Raw genomic sequence first — 18,352 nt, forward strand, 5'->3', positions numbered from 1 at the left:
ACCAAGGATTGAGGCTAAATTTTTTTGAGAACTTGTTTATACTTAATTAGTGAAATTATATTCTAAAGCCCCCTAGCAAGGAAAAAATTACCAAAATTACCCTGGAATATCTGTTACCCATAACTATAGTATATATGGTTTTGAGTATGTGTAGTTTGGATTAATAATAAAATGATCTCTCAGTTCCAAGTAGTGGAAAAAAGTAGAATCACCTCTATACAAGTAGAATCACCTCTGGTGCTTTTAAAAAATGCCAGTGCTTAGGCCGTGATCTCTGAGGCTGTGATTATTTGGTCTGGATGATGGGGAGAGGGACTGAACATCCATATATTTTAGGTTTCTGGATGACTCTCATATCCAGCAGGAGTTGAAAATCACTGGTTTAAAAAATTAATTTATTGGCTTTCAAAGTGTAAGCTTTCAAATATAAGACTTGGTTGCTTAATTATAATGTTAATAATATATCAACCTGGAGTTAATCTTGCAAGTTATCACCTATATACAAGCAGTTTTTCTTTTAAATAATTTAGATATTCAGCATTTAAATATTATTACTATAAGGATAAACACTCCTAAAAACCTGAAGGCTGGAATGCTGAAATTGCTAATAGCTTATGATAATATAGTCAGATTCAGTTGATTTTTATTCCACATACCCAGCAAAGAACAAGTGTGGGAAACAAAGTTCAGGAGTTTAAAGAAAGTCTTCTGGAGATGTAGAGATGTTTGAGACAGTCATCACTAGGGAGCAAAGTGAAACGAGAGATTTTGGAGTTGCAGGGCCTCTTGAAGGTGCCTCAAAGTTAAATTTATTCTTATCTCCCGTTTTCATGTAATTAATGGTAATTGGATTAATAGAGTTAGATTCAGTATGAAGATAAAACAGTTATCTTCATTAATATGGAGAGGTTAGGACTGCTGTTGAATTGAAATAGCTTGGGAAATGGAGGGCTGGGTCTTTTAGCATTTAGGAACACCAGCCAAATAACTATTTGGCTTCATCTTAGAGCTTTATCATTAGTAACTGAAAAATGTATATTACGTAGTTCCCAGTTGTCAGAGATTGTAATTATTAGCCCAGTGTTAATAGGGAATTGTAGCAATTTTCCAGCTAGTTTAAAAGGGTCATGTAATGTTATCTAAATTATGATGATCTTTTATTTTTTGTTTTTAGAAACTTGAAAGTTTTTGGTATACACAGTTTTGCCCCTCACAGTGGCACAAAAATCATGCATTTAATGTTCCAAGCAGAGGAGTATAAAATTCCCTCACTCTATCTGATTAATGAGTTCATTTTAAGCAGACCGTGATAACTTACTCATATTTATATTGCATCAACACCTTACACGTGGCAGCACCTAATAAATGTCTGTTGAATTAATAATAATTCAAACAAGTGTGGTATTATAAAATATCCTGCTTTTTATTCAAGAGCGAGAACTTGGACTATCCGTAGCGTCTGTGACAAATGTAGTTTTACTATGCTATCGAAGGTGGACGAGTACAGTACTAGTTCTGTTAGAAACTGCTTCTATTGCGAGTTCTTCACATTTGCACTTGTTTCTAAGTGGAAATAGAGCTGCCCTGGCATTTGTCTAGATTGTTCACAAGAAAGGAGGGTCCATACATAGCCTACCAAAACCCTTCTTCGCTTGATTTTCTATAGACAGCAGATGGCAAAACCATGAATACAGTAGACTGTATTTTAAGTAATTAAAAAAAAGCCTTGGGTCTCTAAACCTTACCTAATTTTTATAACTATATAATTATTTATTCCTTTTGATTTTTGCATGTGTGTATTTTTACTAAGAGGATAAATTATATTTTTGTTCTGGCTAGTGGGTTATTATATGAGGCTATTTGCATTCAAAGTAGTTTTCATTCTGTACAGTTATAAGAAGAAACTCTGGTTTTGCTAATTAAGTCATCTTAGAGTGTCAATAAATTAAATTAATTTTTTCCTTCTTAATTTAAAGGCACTGGATATAAACTGAAAGAGCTTGAAAAGATTGAAGAGGGTCAAACAATGATGATTGGTGGAAAAGAAATAGAAGTCATGGGTATCATCTCTCCAGATGATTTCAACAGTGGAAGATGTTTTCAGTTTGGAGGAGGATGTTCTGCTATCTTAAGTTCTTCTCAAGCTGCCAAGAAGTGTTTCTCTAACCCTTTCAAAAGTGTCTGTAAACTCAGTTCAAAGGAAAATAAACAGAACAGTTTCCAAAGTTGCAAACCACGCCATGACCCATATGCGCCAAGTAAGATTTAAAAGCTTAATTTGAGTTTTCTGTTTTTACTGTCTAAAGATATTTTGGTATGTGAATTTAAAGTTGAAATTTTGTTTTAACACTTTCAGGTAGAAGTATGTATCATTTTTCAGATATATAGTCTGACATAAGGGATAATGTTGAAGTTGAATAATAATATAGTTTGAGAAGTATTTTCATAAATAAATGTTCAATTGCAAGAGTATATTAACCAAAATACATGTGTTGAAGGAAAATTGTGCAAATTATAGATGTATAAACACATACATGTGTATGATTTCAACAAAACCTTATTGCTTTTGTAGGGAGAAAAATTAGTAAATTTATAAATTAGGTAAATTTATAAATTAGGAATATTTTTGAACTTCCATTTTGAAGATTGTATGCTTTGATCACAAGTATTAGTAATTAGTGACTTGCTGCTGCTACTAAGTCGCTTCAGTCGTGTCCAACTCTGTGCGACCCCAGAGACAAGAGCCCACCAGGCTCCCCCATCCCTGGGATTCTCCAGGCAAGAACACTGGAGTGGGTTGCCATTTCCTTCTCCAATGCATGAAAGTGAAAAGTGAAAGTGAAGTCGCTCAGTCGCGTCCGACTCTTAGCGACCCCATGGACTGCAGCCTACCAGGCTTCACCATCCATGGGATTTTCCAGGCAAGAGTACTGGAGTGGGGTGCCATTGCCTTCTCCCAATTAGTGACTTAATTGAGTATTAGAATATTGAAAGGTGAAAAATACTGAAAGGTGAGATTTCATGTAAAGAATTCAAATTTTATTCATGAGAATCCAGTCAAGTTAATTTTCACATTAATGAATTTAATTTAAAAATTGCATCAAAAATAAAACCTAGTCTGTTTATGACTTTTTAAGATTTGATTGCTCAGTCAACAAGTATTTCTTGTGTGCCTTTTATACATTGGGCCCAGAGGTAAAACTGTCATTACAGAGCTTCTCATTTGGTGACGTGACAGACATAAAATTTGAATTATATTAAGTCTGTGATACATTTTGCCTGAAATAGTGTGTACAGGGTGAGTTAATGATTGATGTTCGTCTTTTTCCACGTGGCAGTAAGAATGGCAGTGTATATGCTCAGTTGTGTCCGTCTCTTTGTGTCCCCATGGAGTGCAGCCTGCCAGGCTCCTCTGTCCATGAAATTGTCAGGGCAAGAACACTGGAGCAGGTTGCCATTTCCTTCCCCAGGGGATCTTCCCAACCTAGGGTTCGAATTGTCCTCTCTTGCATCTGCTGCATTGGCAGGTGGATTCTTTACCACTGTGCCATCTGGGAAGTTCTTTCCATGTGGATATCCAGTTAATTCAGCATTTGTTTGAAAAGACTTATTCTTATTGAATTTGTTTTGTTATATAGAAGTTGGAGAATAGAGTAAGCTTTTCTCATAATGGTAGTAAAAATACTGAAATAATTATAAAAATATCTCTTAAAATAGCTATAAATAGAAGTGTTAAGGGCTTCCCAGGTGGCTCTGGTGGTAAAGAATCTACCTGCCAATACAGAAGACATAAGAGACACAGGTTCATCCCCTGGGTTGGGAAGATCCCCTGGAGGAGGGCATGGCGACCTACTCCAGTTTTCTTGCCCGGAGAATCCCGTGGACAGAGGAACCTGGCGGGCTACAGTGCATAGGGTCACAAAGAGTCAGACATAACTGAAGGGGCTTAGAATGCACGCATGCTTGCAAAAAGTATTAAAATAACTATTTTCCCCTCTTGCCATTTTGGGGACAGAATTTTTGAAATAAAAGGACCTTTTAGATAATTTAGACCAATCCCTTCACTTTGCATTTGAGGAAACTGAGTACCAGAAGAATGAACTGACTTGCTTAAAGTAGGTATTGGCATAATTTGTATTAAAACCCCCAAATTAAAAACTCCTTGCTTTATTCTAGCTCATTTGAGACTTAATTGAAATTTAGAGAGTGGGGGTTTCTGCTTCTGATTTTTCTCTTTGTGTGAATATTTTGTCTGTCACACTGGCTCATAAGCCTCCTTCTGCCTTTATGCTTCTTTCTCTTCACCTTCCTGTTATGTAGTAGAGAGCTGTGGTGAACTGAAAGGAACACTGTGCTTAGTCAAGGGCCTGAGTTAGAGTCCTGCTTTTGCCACTAAACTACTGATTCTTCGACCAGTTGAGGTAGTCACTTACTTCACTATATTTTGCCTCATGTAAAATGTGGGTTTTAATAACTACCATAGAGATTTAGAGTGCCTGGTATATACTGTATACAATAAATATTTGATAACTGAGTGAATGAAAAATTTTATTATGATAATTTGTATATATGTGTACATGAGTGTGTGTGTGTGTGTGTGTGTGTGTGTAAGCAAGCCCTTTTTGTAAGTGGTAAATACTTGATTATCCTCTCTCTTTTTAAATCTTGTTAAAGGTAGTTCTAACCTGTAGACTTAAAACTAAAGCAAGAGAGATTTTGTTAGCATTAAATGATGCTTCATGATCATGAAGGGCATCTAAAGATTTAAACTGATGTCCTATTGCTGTGGTGCTTTAGGTTTTATTTTTCTCGAAGCTTCGTGCTTTGTTAGATGACTTATGATTCTATGGTCCTTGCTTGAGCTGTGAATCATCTTTACCTCTATTTTCTTTTTAATTCCCTTTGTCCTTTTTAACTAATTTTTTAAAAAGCTTGCTTTCTTTATTTATAGCTTCACTGAGCCTTAGTTGCTGCGTGTGGGCTTTCTCTAGTTGCAGTGAGCAGGGGTTACTCTAGTTGCTGTGCAGGCTTCTCATTGCAGTGGCTTCTCTTGCTTACGCTTGGGCCCTACAACGCACGGGCTTCAGTAGTTGCAGAGCGTTTGCTCAGTTGCTCTGAGGCATGTGAGATCTTCCCAGACCAGGGGCCATACCTGTGTCCCCTGCATTGGCAGGTGGATTCTTAACTGCTGGACCACTAGGGAGATCCTCTTTTTGTTCTTTTTTTTTTTAAAAAAGGAACCATTTCTTGGTTGGAAATCCACAAGACATACTCTCTTCTTTACTACTGGGATATGGAGGAAACTCAGGGGCTGAGTTTTCCGTTTTCACACTCTATTCCCCTACCTGCCAGGAATTCACCTTGAAAATGAGAGTTTCTTTTGGTTGCTCAGAAACCTGGGAAGATCCACAGAAAACCTTCCTCCAGGTAATTACTATCAGTAAACATGACCAGACTCTCATTTCTGTGACTATATATTTCCACACTGAGGGTTATTTATTAAATCCCCTGTGGGTTTTTTTTTTTTTTTTGGTTGCCCCACACAGCTTGTGAGATGTTAGTTCCTGGACCAGGGTTTGAACCCGTGTCCTTAGCAGTGAAAGCACTGAGTCTTAGTCTCCTGGAACCTGTTGTTTTTTAATCTCCTTTTCTCATCTTTGTTCTCTTTTTTCATATTTTAAAAAATCTATTTTACTTTTTTTAACCATGATGCAGACATACAAATATATCCAAAAAATTACTTTGATGGGTTTATTATCTGATTTCAGATTTATCAATTCATACCAGCTTTCTAGTTACATTTGGTTTTGTTTTTTGAATGATTTTAAATCTTTTAAATTGTATTACCATATTACTAAAGAATTACATTGTTATTTGACAGTTACTCCATGCTGCTTTGTCAAGATTCATGAATTTTACATTTCATGAATGAAGTAATTAATTTTAAGCAAATAATGGTGGTGAAGTCAATGGAAAATTTGTCATTCTTTCTCAGTTCTTCTGATTAATAGGGGTGATAGACATTGTTAGTCGGCATAGGAATTAAAATAAAGGAAGCCTTTATATTAAATTTGGAAAGCCTTTCGAGAATAAGAAGCTATGAGTATTAGTAAAGGCCATCTCGGCAAAATTCCAACCTGTGCTTTCAGTTGGAAATAGTTCTCTTTGCTTTGAATACTGAACTAGTAAGTGTTGTGGCTTGATGAATTCTTTATGAAACAATAGTGAATTTTAGTGGTTTCAAAGCACTTTTGTGCATGAAATTTGGAAAGCTCTTTGCCATTCTTTGCATGAATCTTACATCAATAAGGCATGGGATTTTATTTTTAAAATTTTGTACCTTTGCTTCGCATTGATGTTACTGAATTTCAAAATTATTGTGTTTTAATTTTTTTTTCTTTTTGAATTTCAAAGTTTTTGATTTTTTTTTGTTGCAAATGACTGCAAACAGTTGTATCTTCTGAGTAATTAGAGCAAGATAATGTAATTACTGACAGAGTGAAATACATTTATAATTATACTTTTCCCTTTCTCTTAAGATTCCCTTGTTATGCTCCGACCAGATAAGAATCACCAGTGGCTGTTCAATAAGAACTGTTTTCCTGTTGTGGATGTAGTGATAGATCCTCACCTCGTATATTACCTTCGACCACATCAGAAAGAAGGGATCACATTCCTTTATGAATGTGTAATGGGAATGAGGTAGGAAAATAATTTGTTTGATCTAATCAGAGCTTTGATTTACCTGTAACATAATGGTTTCTAGGATGAGCCTAATATATAATGAGTCTCAATGAGTGCAGCATACATTTTAGTTGATAGGAATGGCAAATGGTAATGTGTATGTTTTATTCCACAGGTGGGTTCTTTTTAAAAAAATAATTTTATTAAAAAAAAAATTTGGCTGTGCCTGGTCTTAGTTGAGGCAGGCAGGATTTATAATCTTCATTGCAGCATGCAGGATCTTTTTTTTTAATGCAGCATGCAAACTCTTAGTTGCAGCATGTGGGATCTAGTTCCCTGACCAGGGATTGAACCCAGGCCCCTTGCACTGGAGCCCAGAGTCTTAGCCACAGTGGACCGCCAGGGAAATCTCCACAGGTAGTTCTTGAAGGATACTGTATGCTAAATATCTTGCTTGGAACTGGACACACAACTTATGAGGATTTTGCAAAAAAGTTTCCTTCTTATCTCACCTCTGTTTACACACACACACACACACACACAGGAGTCCCTCTTCCTCTTTTATAATTGAGTTTTCTTAAAGAATTATAGTCAAAATACAGTTGAAGTAGAAGACACACACATAAATTCAAACCAAAGAGGGTTAAAAGAATCAAAGGTCTCTGCTAACATATTAGTACATTTCCTTCCAGGCCTTTTTTGTTGTTTTTGATGCATAGGACCTCGATTTTTACATTGGTCATTGCCACTCAGTATGCCTCAGTTACTAGGAAGCTGGGAATGTAAATTCCTTCAAGTTCTAAAGAACCCCTTGAATGATGCTGCTGCTGCTGCTAAGTCGCTTCAGTCATGTCCGACTCTGTGCACCCATAGACTGCAGCCCACCAGGCTCCCCCATCCCTGGGATTCTCCAGGCAAGAACACTGGAGTGGGTTGCCATTTCCTTCTCCAAGGCATGAAAGTGAAAAGTGAAAGTGAAGACGCTCAGTCGTGTCCGACTCTTAGCGACCCCTGACAAGGGGAAAATTATCTCCTGGAAACTTTCTAGATGCATGTTCTTTCAAATATGCTCTTCTTTTTTGGAGATCTTACTTCAGTTGGCCTGAGAATCATCTTTTATTTCTTTTCTCTCACCTTCTCTATCTAATCACACCTAAGCTTTTGAATATTTTGACTTCCTAAATACCATTTCTAACCTAATTGTTTCTGGCCCTCACTATAGCAGTTCTAGTAACTGGTGTCATAAAATTATATTTTATCTGGACTATTGCAACAGCTTCTAACTTGTGTATCTGTTTCTGATGCTCCTCAGATTCCTTCTACTTATTGCTGCCAGTTTGATATTTCTGGAAACAGTTCTGAACATGGCATTTCCTTGCTTAAAATGATTGCAATTCTCAGAACTTAGAGCAATGTTTCCTAATCTGTGGTATGCACTCCACTTGGGTGGTGTATAGAATTATTTTAGGTGTACATGGACAAACTTTATTTTTTACTTTTAATCATAGCATATTTAGTTAGTGAATAATTGGAAAGAAATAGCACATCAAACTTTTGGTTTCACAAGTAGATTATGCTTAGAAAGAATTTATTTTCTTTTCAAATAAATCTAAGTTAAAAAGTGAGTTGATTTAGAGAAAAATAATAAATAGTAACATATAGTATCACATATATGGCAAAGCAGTGTAGTCATTCTTGGAAGACTGATGTTGGGGAGACACTGACTTACAAGATACAGTCTGAGCTTTCAAGGGCAAGTATCCTTATCTTCTGTCTTCTACCAATCTTGCCAGCTTCCTAACCTTGTATTTCTTTGCTTGGAATTCAGTTCAAGCTCCAGCTGTGCTGATGTGTTAATACTGATTAATGTAGTGAATTCCTGTTTTCCTTTAAAACTCTGCTCAAGGTTCATCTTCTTCAAGGGAAGCCTTTCTGCTCTCTTCGCTATACCTGAATGCTGGATCACTGTTTTCTCTCTGCCACTCACTATATCTCGTTTAGCTGGCATCTTGCAATGGCAAAATATAAAATAATCTAAAGTAATAATAAGGGCTATGCTGCTGCTAAGTCACTTCAGTCGTGTCCGACTCTGAGAGACCCCATAGACGGCAGCCCACCAGGCTCCCCTGTCCCTGGGATTCTCCAGGCAAGAACACTGGAGTGGGTTGCCATTTCCTTCTCCAATGCATGAAAGTGAAAAGTGAAAGTGAAGTCGCTCAGTCGTGTCCGACTCTTCGAGACCCCATGGACTGCAACCCACCAGGTTCCTCCGTCCATGGGATTTTCCCAGCAAGAGTACTGGAGTGGGGTGCCATTGCCTTCTCCGAATAAGGGCTGTAGTAATCTAAAATAATAATAGTGGCTATAATTCATGTTTGTAATTTTTTCTCTATATTTTAAACTGGAAAACATAAATAAAATTGGTTTTGGTTGCTATTTCTACTAGTAAGAAACAGAATGGATTAACAAACTATACTTATATATTTCCTTAATTCCTTTGGATTTTGTAACTTTTAAAGTGTTTATCTAATACCTGTCAAAGAGCTTTTAAAACTATAAAGTGGTATAAATGCCAGTTACTGATAGTATTCCTTATAATGTTTAATTTTCAATTGCATGAACCAAATAGACTTGTAGGACAAGATTTTTACTAAATTATGTGTATTAGATCAAATAGTGTTTAATTTTTCTTACAGGTCAAGGAGCTATTTTGGTCGAGGACTTCATTTATTGCAAGAAAATCATAAATACAGATCACTAGGTCTTTCTGGTTTATGTTTCATTACATTTTAAAGTGTTTTGATATCTAATACTGAAACTGATAAAAACTGCTCAGCTGTCAGTGATGAGAAGCACAGTTATAGTTAAATTATTTAACTGTAGATATGAAATTGGCATTCATTTCTAGTTTCTAAATATGGAATCATTATAGTAACAGATTTAGATTCAACTGTAATTTCAATTTGTTTTAGTAATTTAGTTGACAGTAAATATATAATGAATATAATTAGCACAGATGCAAAATGTCATAAATCAGCTGAATGAAAAGCTAGAAAATGTGTTTAGTGGGGGCTAGAATTCATCCTAATTACAAAATATCAGCTTCTGGTTTTTGACTAATAGGTGATGATGTTAGAGGCATAAAATATTTTCCTTTTGTAGTTGAAGGAAATATAATTATTTCTAACAGGGTGAATGGCAGATGTGGAGCCATTCTTGCCGATGAAATGGGTTTAGGGAAAACACTGCAATGTATTTCGCTTATCTGGACCCTGCAGTGTCAGGGACCCTACGGAGGCAAGCCAATAGTAAAGAAGACACTTATTGTCACACCTGGAAGCTTGGTGAATAATTGGAAGAAAGAATTCCAAAAATGGTTAGGAATCGAAAGGATCAAGATATTTACTGTTGATCAGGTAAGAGACTTTTGAAAATTTAGATTTGGTTATTTACTAAATCTCTAGTTTTTCAAATCGGTGCTGCAGCTTTCACTATCTAGTAGTTTTTCAAGCATATGTAGTTCTCTTTTTTCTGATAGATGGAATATTGCCTTACAATTTAGTTATGAGTTAATATATTCTAATACCTAGATAATAGTTTTCAGGAATATGCTGCTTTTATTTAATTTCACACAATTTTTGCCCATGATTTGTTAAAGGTTACCTTTTTTTTTAGGACCACAAAGTAGAAGAATTCACGAAATCTCCATTTTATTCTGTTCTTATCATCAGTTATGAAATGTTACTTCGTTCCCTGGATCAAATTAAGAATGTAAAATTTGATCTTCTAATTTGTGATGAAGGGCATCGTTTGAAGAACAGTACCATTAAGACAACTACAGCCCTCATTAGCCTCTCCTGTGAGAAAAGGATAATTTTAACTGGTCTGTATTTACTTTGGGTGAGATATGATGGAATTTTGCCTAATGAACATGCAGAACTTGTAGTATGATGTTTGACATCCAAAGAATTGATGATATTGAGTGAAATTCATACTAATCAACCTGGGTTAGTTGAGTCTCGGTAGGATTCTGAATTATCAAATTCCTGTGTAATGTTTCCCAGATTTTGGATTCTTTGAGGAATAAACACGATGGTATCATGATAAAGAAAGTAGAAGATGGGGCTAGACTGCTTGAGCTTGGTTTCCCAGTCTGACATTCATTTATAGCTGTGCAACTTTGGGCAAATTATACTTCTCCATACCTCAATTTTCTTATGCGTGAAATAGATTCCTTATGTTTTGAGGGTCAAATGAGTTAATTCATGTAAAGTTCTTGGAAGACCACCCTTATATGATAAGTGTTTAATACAAATATCCTTTATTTTTCCATGTTTGTGCTGTATGCATATGGTTTTTTGCTGGCCAAAGCTTCTAGCCCAGGTTGTCTAGAAAAGTGGGATAGACTATACAGTAAATACAAGAATATTTTTCTGCCTTATCCTTTTTAGCTTAAGGCCTAGACTAGAATTAGGCCTGAATGACTCAAAGGAATTATTTTCCCACACCTCATTTTGGTCTTGTGTGGTGCTTTCAACTTACCATTTTGGTAGCAGGAGAAAAAAGTTGTCATTACTAATGTTTACATCCCTTCTGTTTTCTGCTCAAGGCTCCTTTTCCTGATCATCTTTTATCCTTTTAGAAAGGACGGGCAGGGCATGGTTATTTTTCTTGCATCATATCCCACGTCTTTGTCCTTCATGCATGTCAGAGCTCTGCTCTGAAGTTAAAATGAGGGAGAGGGGGTGTGCCCAACAGCTTATTCCTCCAGTATACACCTTCAGGGTAGGAGTGTGCCCTGGAGCAGCAGAGAACCCGCCCCCTGCAGAGGGTGCCCACCTTCAAATAATTTATGGCTATTCGTGTAGAAGGATTGTATTACCATTACCAAATGTGATTTTAAAGACTGTATATACTTTTTAGAAATGATTTGGGGAACTGTTAAATGACCTTTACGTTCTTCATATTTAGTCAAAGTGGATTCTTTATACTTCTTGACTAGCCTTTGATTTTGAAATCCTTGGGGCCAGAAAAGCAATGGAAAAAAAAAGATTTAGCTGAATTTAGTTACATTGTAGGAAAAGCAAAGCGGAGATTATTTATTTTTACTGCTCAGTGTGGTGTCAATATTGCTTACCTAAATAGTAGTAACAGCTATAGTGTTAAAAAGATTGGCATTCAAGGGGGAAAACAAAGAGTGAGAAATTTAGATTACTTTTGGGTAATAATAATAGAGCAATAAAAAAAAAATAGGACTTCCCTGGTGGCACAGTGGATAAGAATTCACCTGCCAACGCAGGGGACACGGGTTTGATCTCTGGTCTGGGAAGATTCCACATGCTGTGCAGCAACTTAGCCCGAGCACCACACCTCCTGAGCCCAGGCTCTAGAGCCCAAGAGCCACAACTGCCGAAGCCCGGCTAGAGCCTGTGCTCTGCAGTGAAAGAAGCTGTCACAGTGAGAAGCGTGCACAGCATGATGAAGGAGTAGCCCATTTACCACAGCTAGAGAAAGCCACACGTGGCAACCAGACCCAGACCCAGTGCAAAAAAATGGATTCTCTTCTATTTGACAATCAGATAATGTCCTTTAGCAAAAGCGAACAGTTTTACTACTATTCTCAATTATAAGAAAATACCAATTTAACTAGCGTTACAAATTAAATTTTATTTTGTTGTTGCTGTTCAGTCACCCAGTCGTGTCTACTTGTGAGTTGGACAGTTGCATTCAGTGACTCCCATGCTAGTAAGATCATGCTTAAAATCTTGCATGCTAGGTTTCAGCATTATGCGAACCAAGAAATTCCAAATATCCAAGCTGGGTTTAGAAAAGGAAGAGGAACCAGAGATAAAATTGCCAACATTCGCTGGGTCATAGAGAAAACTAGGGAATTCCAGAAGACATCTACCTCTGTTTCATCCACTACACTAAAGCCTTTGATTGTGTGGATCACAACAAACTGGAAAACTCTTAAAGAGATGGGAATACCAGACCATCTTACCTGTCTCCTGAGAAAGCTGTATGCGGGTCAAGAAGCAACAGTTAGAACCCTGTTTGGAACAACTGATTGGTTCAAGATCCAGAAAGGGGAACCACAGAGCTGTCTGCTGCCACCCTGTTTGTTTAACCTATACGCTGAGCACATCATGAGAAATGCCGGGCTGGATAAGTTACAAGCTGGAATCAAGAAAGGTGGGAGAAACATTAACAACCTCAGATATGCAGATGACACCACCCTTATGGCAGAAAGTGAAGAGGAACTAAAGAGCTTCTTAGTGAAAGAGAAGAGTGAAAAAGTTGGCTTAAAGCTCAACATTCAGAAAACTAAGATCATGGCATCCAGTTCCGTCACTTCATAGCAAGTAGATGGGGAAACAGTGGCAGACTTTATTTTTGGGGGCTCCAAAATCACTGCAGATGGTGATTGCAGCCATGAAATTAAAAGACGCTTACTCCCTGGAAGGAAAGTTATAACCAACCTAGACAGCACATTAAAAAGCATAGACATTACTTTGCCAACAAATGTCCGTCTAGTCAAGGCTATGGTTTTTCCAGTGGTCATGTATGGCTGTGAGAGTTGGACTATAAAGAAAGCTGAGTGCCGAAGAATTGATGCTTTTGAACTGTGGTGTTGGGGAAGACTCTTGAGAGTCCCTTGAACTGCAAGGAGATCCAACCAGTCCATCCTGAAGGAAATCAGTCCTGAATGTTCATTGGAAGGACAGATGTTGAAGCTGAAACTCCAATACTTTGGCCACCTGATGTGAAGAACTGACTCATTTGAGAAGACCCTGATGCTGAGAAATATTGAGGGCGGGAGGAGAAGGGGACAACAGAGGATGAGATAGATGGTTTGATGGCATCATTGACTCAATGGACATGAGTTTGAGTAAACTCTGGGAGTTGGTGATGGACAGGGAGGCCTGGCGTGCTGCAGTCCATGGGGTCGCAAAGAGTCGAACATGACTGAGTAACTGAACTGAACTGATAATGATTTTTAATTGGGGGAAAGTTGCTTTACAGTGTTGTGCGGTTTCTGCTGTACAACAATGCAAATCAGCTATAATTATACATATATCACCTCCCTCTTGAGCCTCCCTTCCCTCCCTTCATCCTACCCTTCTAAATTGTCACAGAGTGCTAGACTGGGCTTCTTGTGTTACATAGCAACTTCTCACCAGCTATCTGTTTTAGACTTGGTAGTATATATATCGGAGAAGGCAATGGCACCCCACTCCAGTACTCTTGCCTGGAAAATCCCATGATGGAGGAGCCTGGAAGGCCGCAGTCCATGGGGTCACTGAAGGTTGGACACGACTGAGTGACTTCACTTTCACTTTTCACTTTCATGCATTGGAGAAGGAAATGGCAACGCACTCCAGTGTTCTTGCCTGGAGAATCCCAGGAAGGGGGGCTTCCATCTGTGGGGTTGCACAGAGTCGGACACGATTGAAGTGACTTAGCAGCATTGTATATATATCCATGCTACTTGCTCCATTCTTCTGCTCTCTCTTTACCCCACTGTGACCACACATCCATTCTCTGTATCTGTTTCTATTCTTTCCCTGAAAATAGGTTCATCAATACCACTTTTCTAGATTCCATATATATGCATTAATATACAATATTTGTTTTTCTCTTTCTGACTTATTTCACTCTCTATAACAGGCTCTACATTCATTCACCTCACTAGAACTGACTCAGATGTGTTCCTTTTTATGGCTAAGTAATATTCCATTGTATATATGTACCACATTTTTATTCATTCATCTGTTGATGGGCATCTAGGTTGCTTCCATGTCCTAACTATTGTAAATAGTGCTGCAGTGAACATTGGGTACATGTGTCTTTTAGAATTGTGGTTTTCTCAGGGTATATTCACAGTAGTGGGATTGTTGGGTCATATGGTAGATTTATTCCTAGTTTCTTTTTTTTATGGAATCTCCATATTGTTCCCCTTAATTGTTGTATCGGTTTACATTCCCACCAACAGTGCAGGAGGGTTCCCTTTTCTCCACATCTTCTTCAGCCTTTTTGTTTGTAGATCTTTTGATGATGCCCATTCTGACCATCGTATTAAAACCTAGACAGTGTATTATAAAGCAGAGACATCACTTTGCTGACAAAAGTCCATATAGTCAAAGAGAGTTGGACCATAAAGAAGGCTGAGTATTGAAGAATTTATGCTTTTGATCTGTGATGCTGAAGAAGGCTTTTGAGAGTCCCTTGGACATCGGGGAGATCAAACCAGTCAATCCTAAAGGAAATCAACCCTGAATATTCACTGGAAGGACTGATGCTGAAGCTGAAACTCCAATACTTTGGCCACCTGATGTGAAGGGCCAACTCACTGGAAAAGACCCTGATGCTGGGAAAAACTGAGGGCAGGAGAAGGGGGTGACAGAGGATGAGATGGTTGGATGGGCTTACTGACTCAATAGACATGAGTTTGAGCAAACTCTGGGGGATAGTGAAGGACAGGGAAGCCTGATGTGCTGCAGTCCACGGGATTGCAGGAGTCAGACATGACTGAGTGACTGAACAGCAACAATTCTGACCAGTGTAAGGTGATACCTCATTGTAGTTTTGATTTGATTTCTCTAATAGTGATGTTGAGCATCTTTTCATGAGTTTATTAGCCATCTGTATGTCTTCCTTGGAGAAATATCTGTTTAGGTTTTCTGTCCAATTTTTGATTGGGTTGTTTGTTTTTCTGATGTTGGGCTATATGAGCTGCTTATATATTTTGGAGATTAATAAATTTAATATTTTCAGTAGAAAATGATTCTGGGACTCCATTCAGCAGGACTATCCCAATGATGACCAATAAGGTCATTTCCTTGCCCCCTTTATTTGTGCTTTGTCTTCTTTACCTTGTTTCTGCTTTCTTTCTTTCTTTTTTAAAAATATATTTATGTATTTGGCTGCATTGGGTCTTAGTTGCAGATCTTTGTTGCATCATGTGGGACCTTTTTTGCTGCTGCTGTTGTGGCAAGCAGGCTCTCTGGTTGCTCCGTGGCATGTGGTTAGTTCCCCAACCAGGGAATGAACTCAGTCCCCTGCCTTGCAAGGTGGATTCTTAACCACTGGACCACCAGAGATGTCCCTGTTTCGGCTTTCCTGTCCTGGTCGCTCCTGCTCCTGAGCTGCGAATTTAGGTGAAAACTAGCACTAGGTAAGCTCTCATATTTAGAAATGCTTATAGTTGGTTTTCATCTGCTCAGAATTGCCTTAATAAGTTCTTTTTAATAGTGGCATGGTATCTTACTCCCAAGGTGATTTGTGTTTTATTGTGGAATTAACATTCGATTATGAGTATGTGCAGTGCTGCATACATAATAGGTGCTCAAAAGCTATCTTAAGAATCCAATGAAAGTAATTTTGATTTTGTTTCCTCCTCTTATCTGGCCCTGTGCTGTGAAGAATATTCAGTTAATATTTCCTCCAGGAAAAGTTTTAATATTAAAATTAAATTAAAATTTAATAGAGGTATATTAAACTTCTAGGGATGCCATAACAAAATACCACGGACTGGGTGGTAAATTTCTTCAATGACAACAGAAATGTATTTTCCCACCATTCTGGAGACTGGAAGTCCAGTCTCAGGCTGTCAGCAGGTTTGATCTCTTCTGAGGCCTCTCTCCTCGCCTTGAAGATGCCTGTCTGCTTGCTGAGTCCTCTCATGGCCTGTCCTCTGAGTGTGTATATCCCTGTGGGTTTTTTCTTCTTGAAAGAATACAAGTCATGTTGGATTAGGGCCTCACCCTTATGAGTTTCTTTAACTTTACCTCCTTAAAAAGCCTGTTTTCTAATATAGTCACACTGGGAATTAGGACTTTCAAGATACGAATTTTGAGGGGACACAGTCAATTCATAACATCTCATTATGTCAAATAGCCTTCATTAGATATTAGATATCCTTTATTTATAGTATAAAAAAGAAAAATATGAGATTTGAAGCAAAATTCTTATTGAAGAATAAAAGTTAAAAATATATGCAGACATACAGATACATATATGTACTGGTGTATTATGGCATGCTTAGAAACTAGAGAATGGAAGTCATCCTTTAGTCTCAGTTTCTTAATGAGCTGTTAGCATTTTGTCATGTTTCATTATTCTCTGTCACACACACACACACACACACACACACACACACACAGAACATACATGCATATTTCTTTATTTTTTGTACATATTGGGTTGGCCAAAAAGTTTGTTTGGGTTTTCCCATAAGATCATATGGAAAAACCTGAATGAACTTTTTGGCCAATCCAGTACATATAAAGTCCATCTTTATTCATTGACACACATAATGCACATCAAAATACACTTAATGTAAACATTTTTCTATTATATTGCATAATTTTGAAATGTGATGAATATCTACAAGCACATACTTTTTTCTATGTCGACTGCTAAAAGTGAAATTATTGGATCTAAAGGAAAAATACACAGAGGAGTATGTATAAAGAGCTCTTACACCTTTTTATGGAGATCAGAGACACGGATATAGCTGTAGGTTATTGGTAGTGTTCCTGTACTTGGGTTGGGTGGTAGATTTATGTCTCCTTAAAAGTAAACAATGAAACAGAAAGCTGTTATTGCTGGGATAGAGGTAGAGGAAGAGGAAGTTCTCTTAATTTCACTTCCATAGCTCTGAAAATAATTTTAGTAAATACACAAACTTGAAAAATCTTTAGTGTTTCCTTTTTTCTTGTCATCGGACATTGCTGCTTACTTAACTTTTATTAACGTTATATTATTTAGCTGCTTCTACAGGTTCTACATAGTCTAGAATTAGAAAGGAATACTAAAAGCAGCGAGCTGGGAACTAAAGTATTTCTAGACATTTGTGACAACTTCTCGGAATGATACTATCCTAGTGTATTGCCTAGCTTCTAGCCCCTTCTTTTCTTTTTTTAAGAAGTTTATTACTTTTTTGCTGCACTGGGTCTTTGTTGCTGTGAGCGGGCTTTCTCTAGTTGTGGTGAGCAGGGTTACTCTTCTTTTCCATGCCTAGGCTTCTCATTACGGTGGCTTCTCTAGCTGTGGTAGTTGTGGTACCCAGGCTTAATTGCTCCCTGGTGTGTGGAATCTTCCTGGACCAGGGATCAAACCTGTATCCTCTGTATTGGTAGGTGGATTCCTATCCACTGTACCACCAGGGAAATCCATCTTTTCTTTTTCTTCTTTACTTCCTTCTTATTTTTTGCCCCAAATCTTATGTTTCACCTTTTTTTTTTTTCCAGTTTTGCTTTTGCCTCTTTTCCTTGCTTATCAGGGTGATTTCAGCTGCAAGTAACAGATACATGAATTAAATGTGCTTATTCTCCCACACAACTGTAAATATAGAGCGAGGACAGGTTCCGGGGGTGACCCAGCAGCTCAACAGTGTTGTCAAGGAGTCTGGTTCTTTTTCTTCTTTGCTGTGCCATGTTTGGTGTTGACTTCATCCCCATGCTTGTAACAAGTGGCCAGAGCAGTTCCAGACATCACAGCTAGATGTGGTGATGTTTAAAGGAGAACAGGGGCTGGCTCTGCCTTTTTCTCCTGACTTCCTCTTATGTCTCACTGGACAAGATGGATTGCATACTTTTGGCAGACACTGTCGGTGCCCTCCCTAGCTCCCCTTTTCTGAGCTGTCGGACCCACCCCTTAGCTGCTG

General features: G+C 37.8%; 1 protein-coding gene across 4 annotated transcripts in view; it reads left to right on the forward strand.

Moving 5' to 3' along the window:
- Positions 1-18,352, forward strand: part of RAD54B (RAD54 homolog B) — a 118,166-nt gene that overhangs the window by 71,855 nt on the left and 27,959 nt on the right. For 2 of the 4 annotated variants that reach the window (XM_015474537.3, XM_010812226.4), the window contains 5 exons: positions 1,977-2,258; positions 5,353-5,427; positions 6,540-6,702; positions 9,875-10,100; positions 10,360-10,567. In XM_015474537.3, the coding sequence (XP_015330023.1) occupies positions 1,977-2,258; positions 5,353-5,427; positions 6,540-6,702; positions 9,875-10,100; positions 10,360-10,567 (954 nt within the window). The remainder of the gene's footprint in view (positions 1-1,976; positions 2,259-5,352; positions 5,428-6,539; positions 6,703-9,874; positions 10,101-10,359; positions 10,568-18,352) is intronic. The other 2 variants (XM_015474538.3, NM_001192955.1) reach the window with 1 other exon arrangement.

The sequence above is a fragment of the Bos taurus genome, chromosome 14, assembly GCF_002263795.3.
Source record: "Bos taurus isolate L1 Dominette 01449 registration number 42190680 breed Hereford chromosome 14, ARS-UCD2.0, whole genome shotgun sequence".
NCBI lineage: Eukaryota > Metazoa > Chordata > Mammalia > Artiodactyla > Bovidae > Bos > Bos taurus.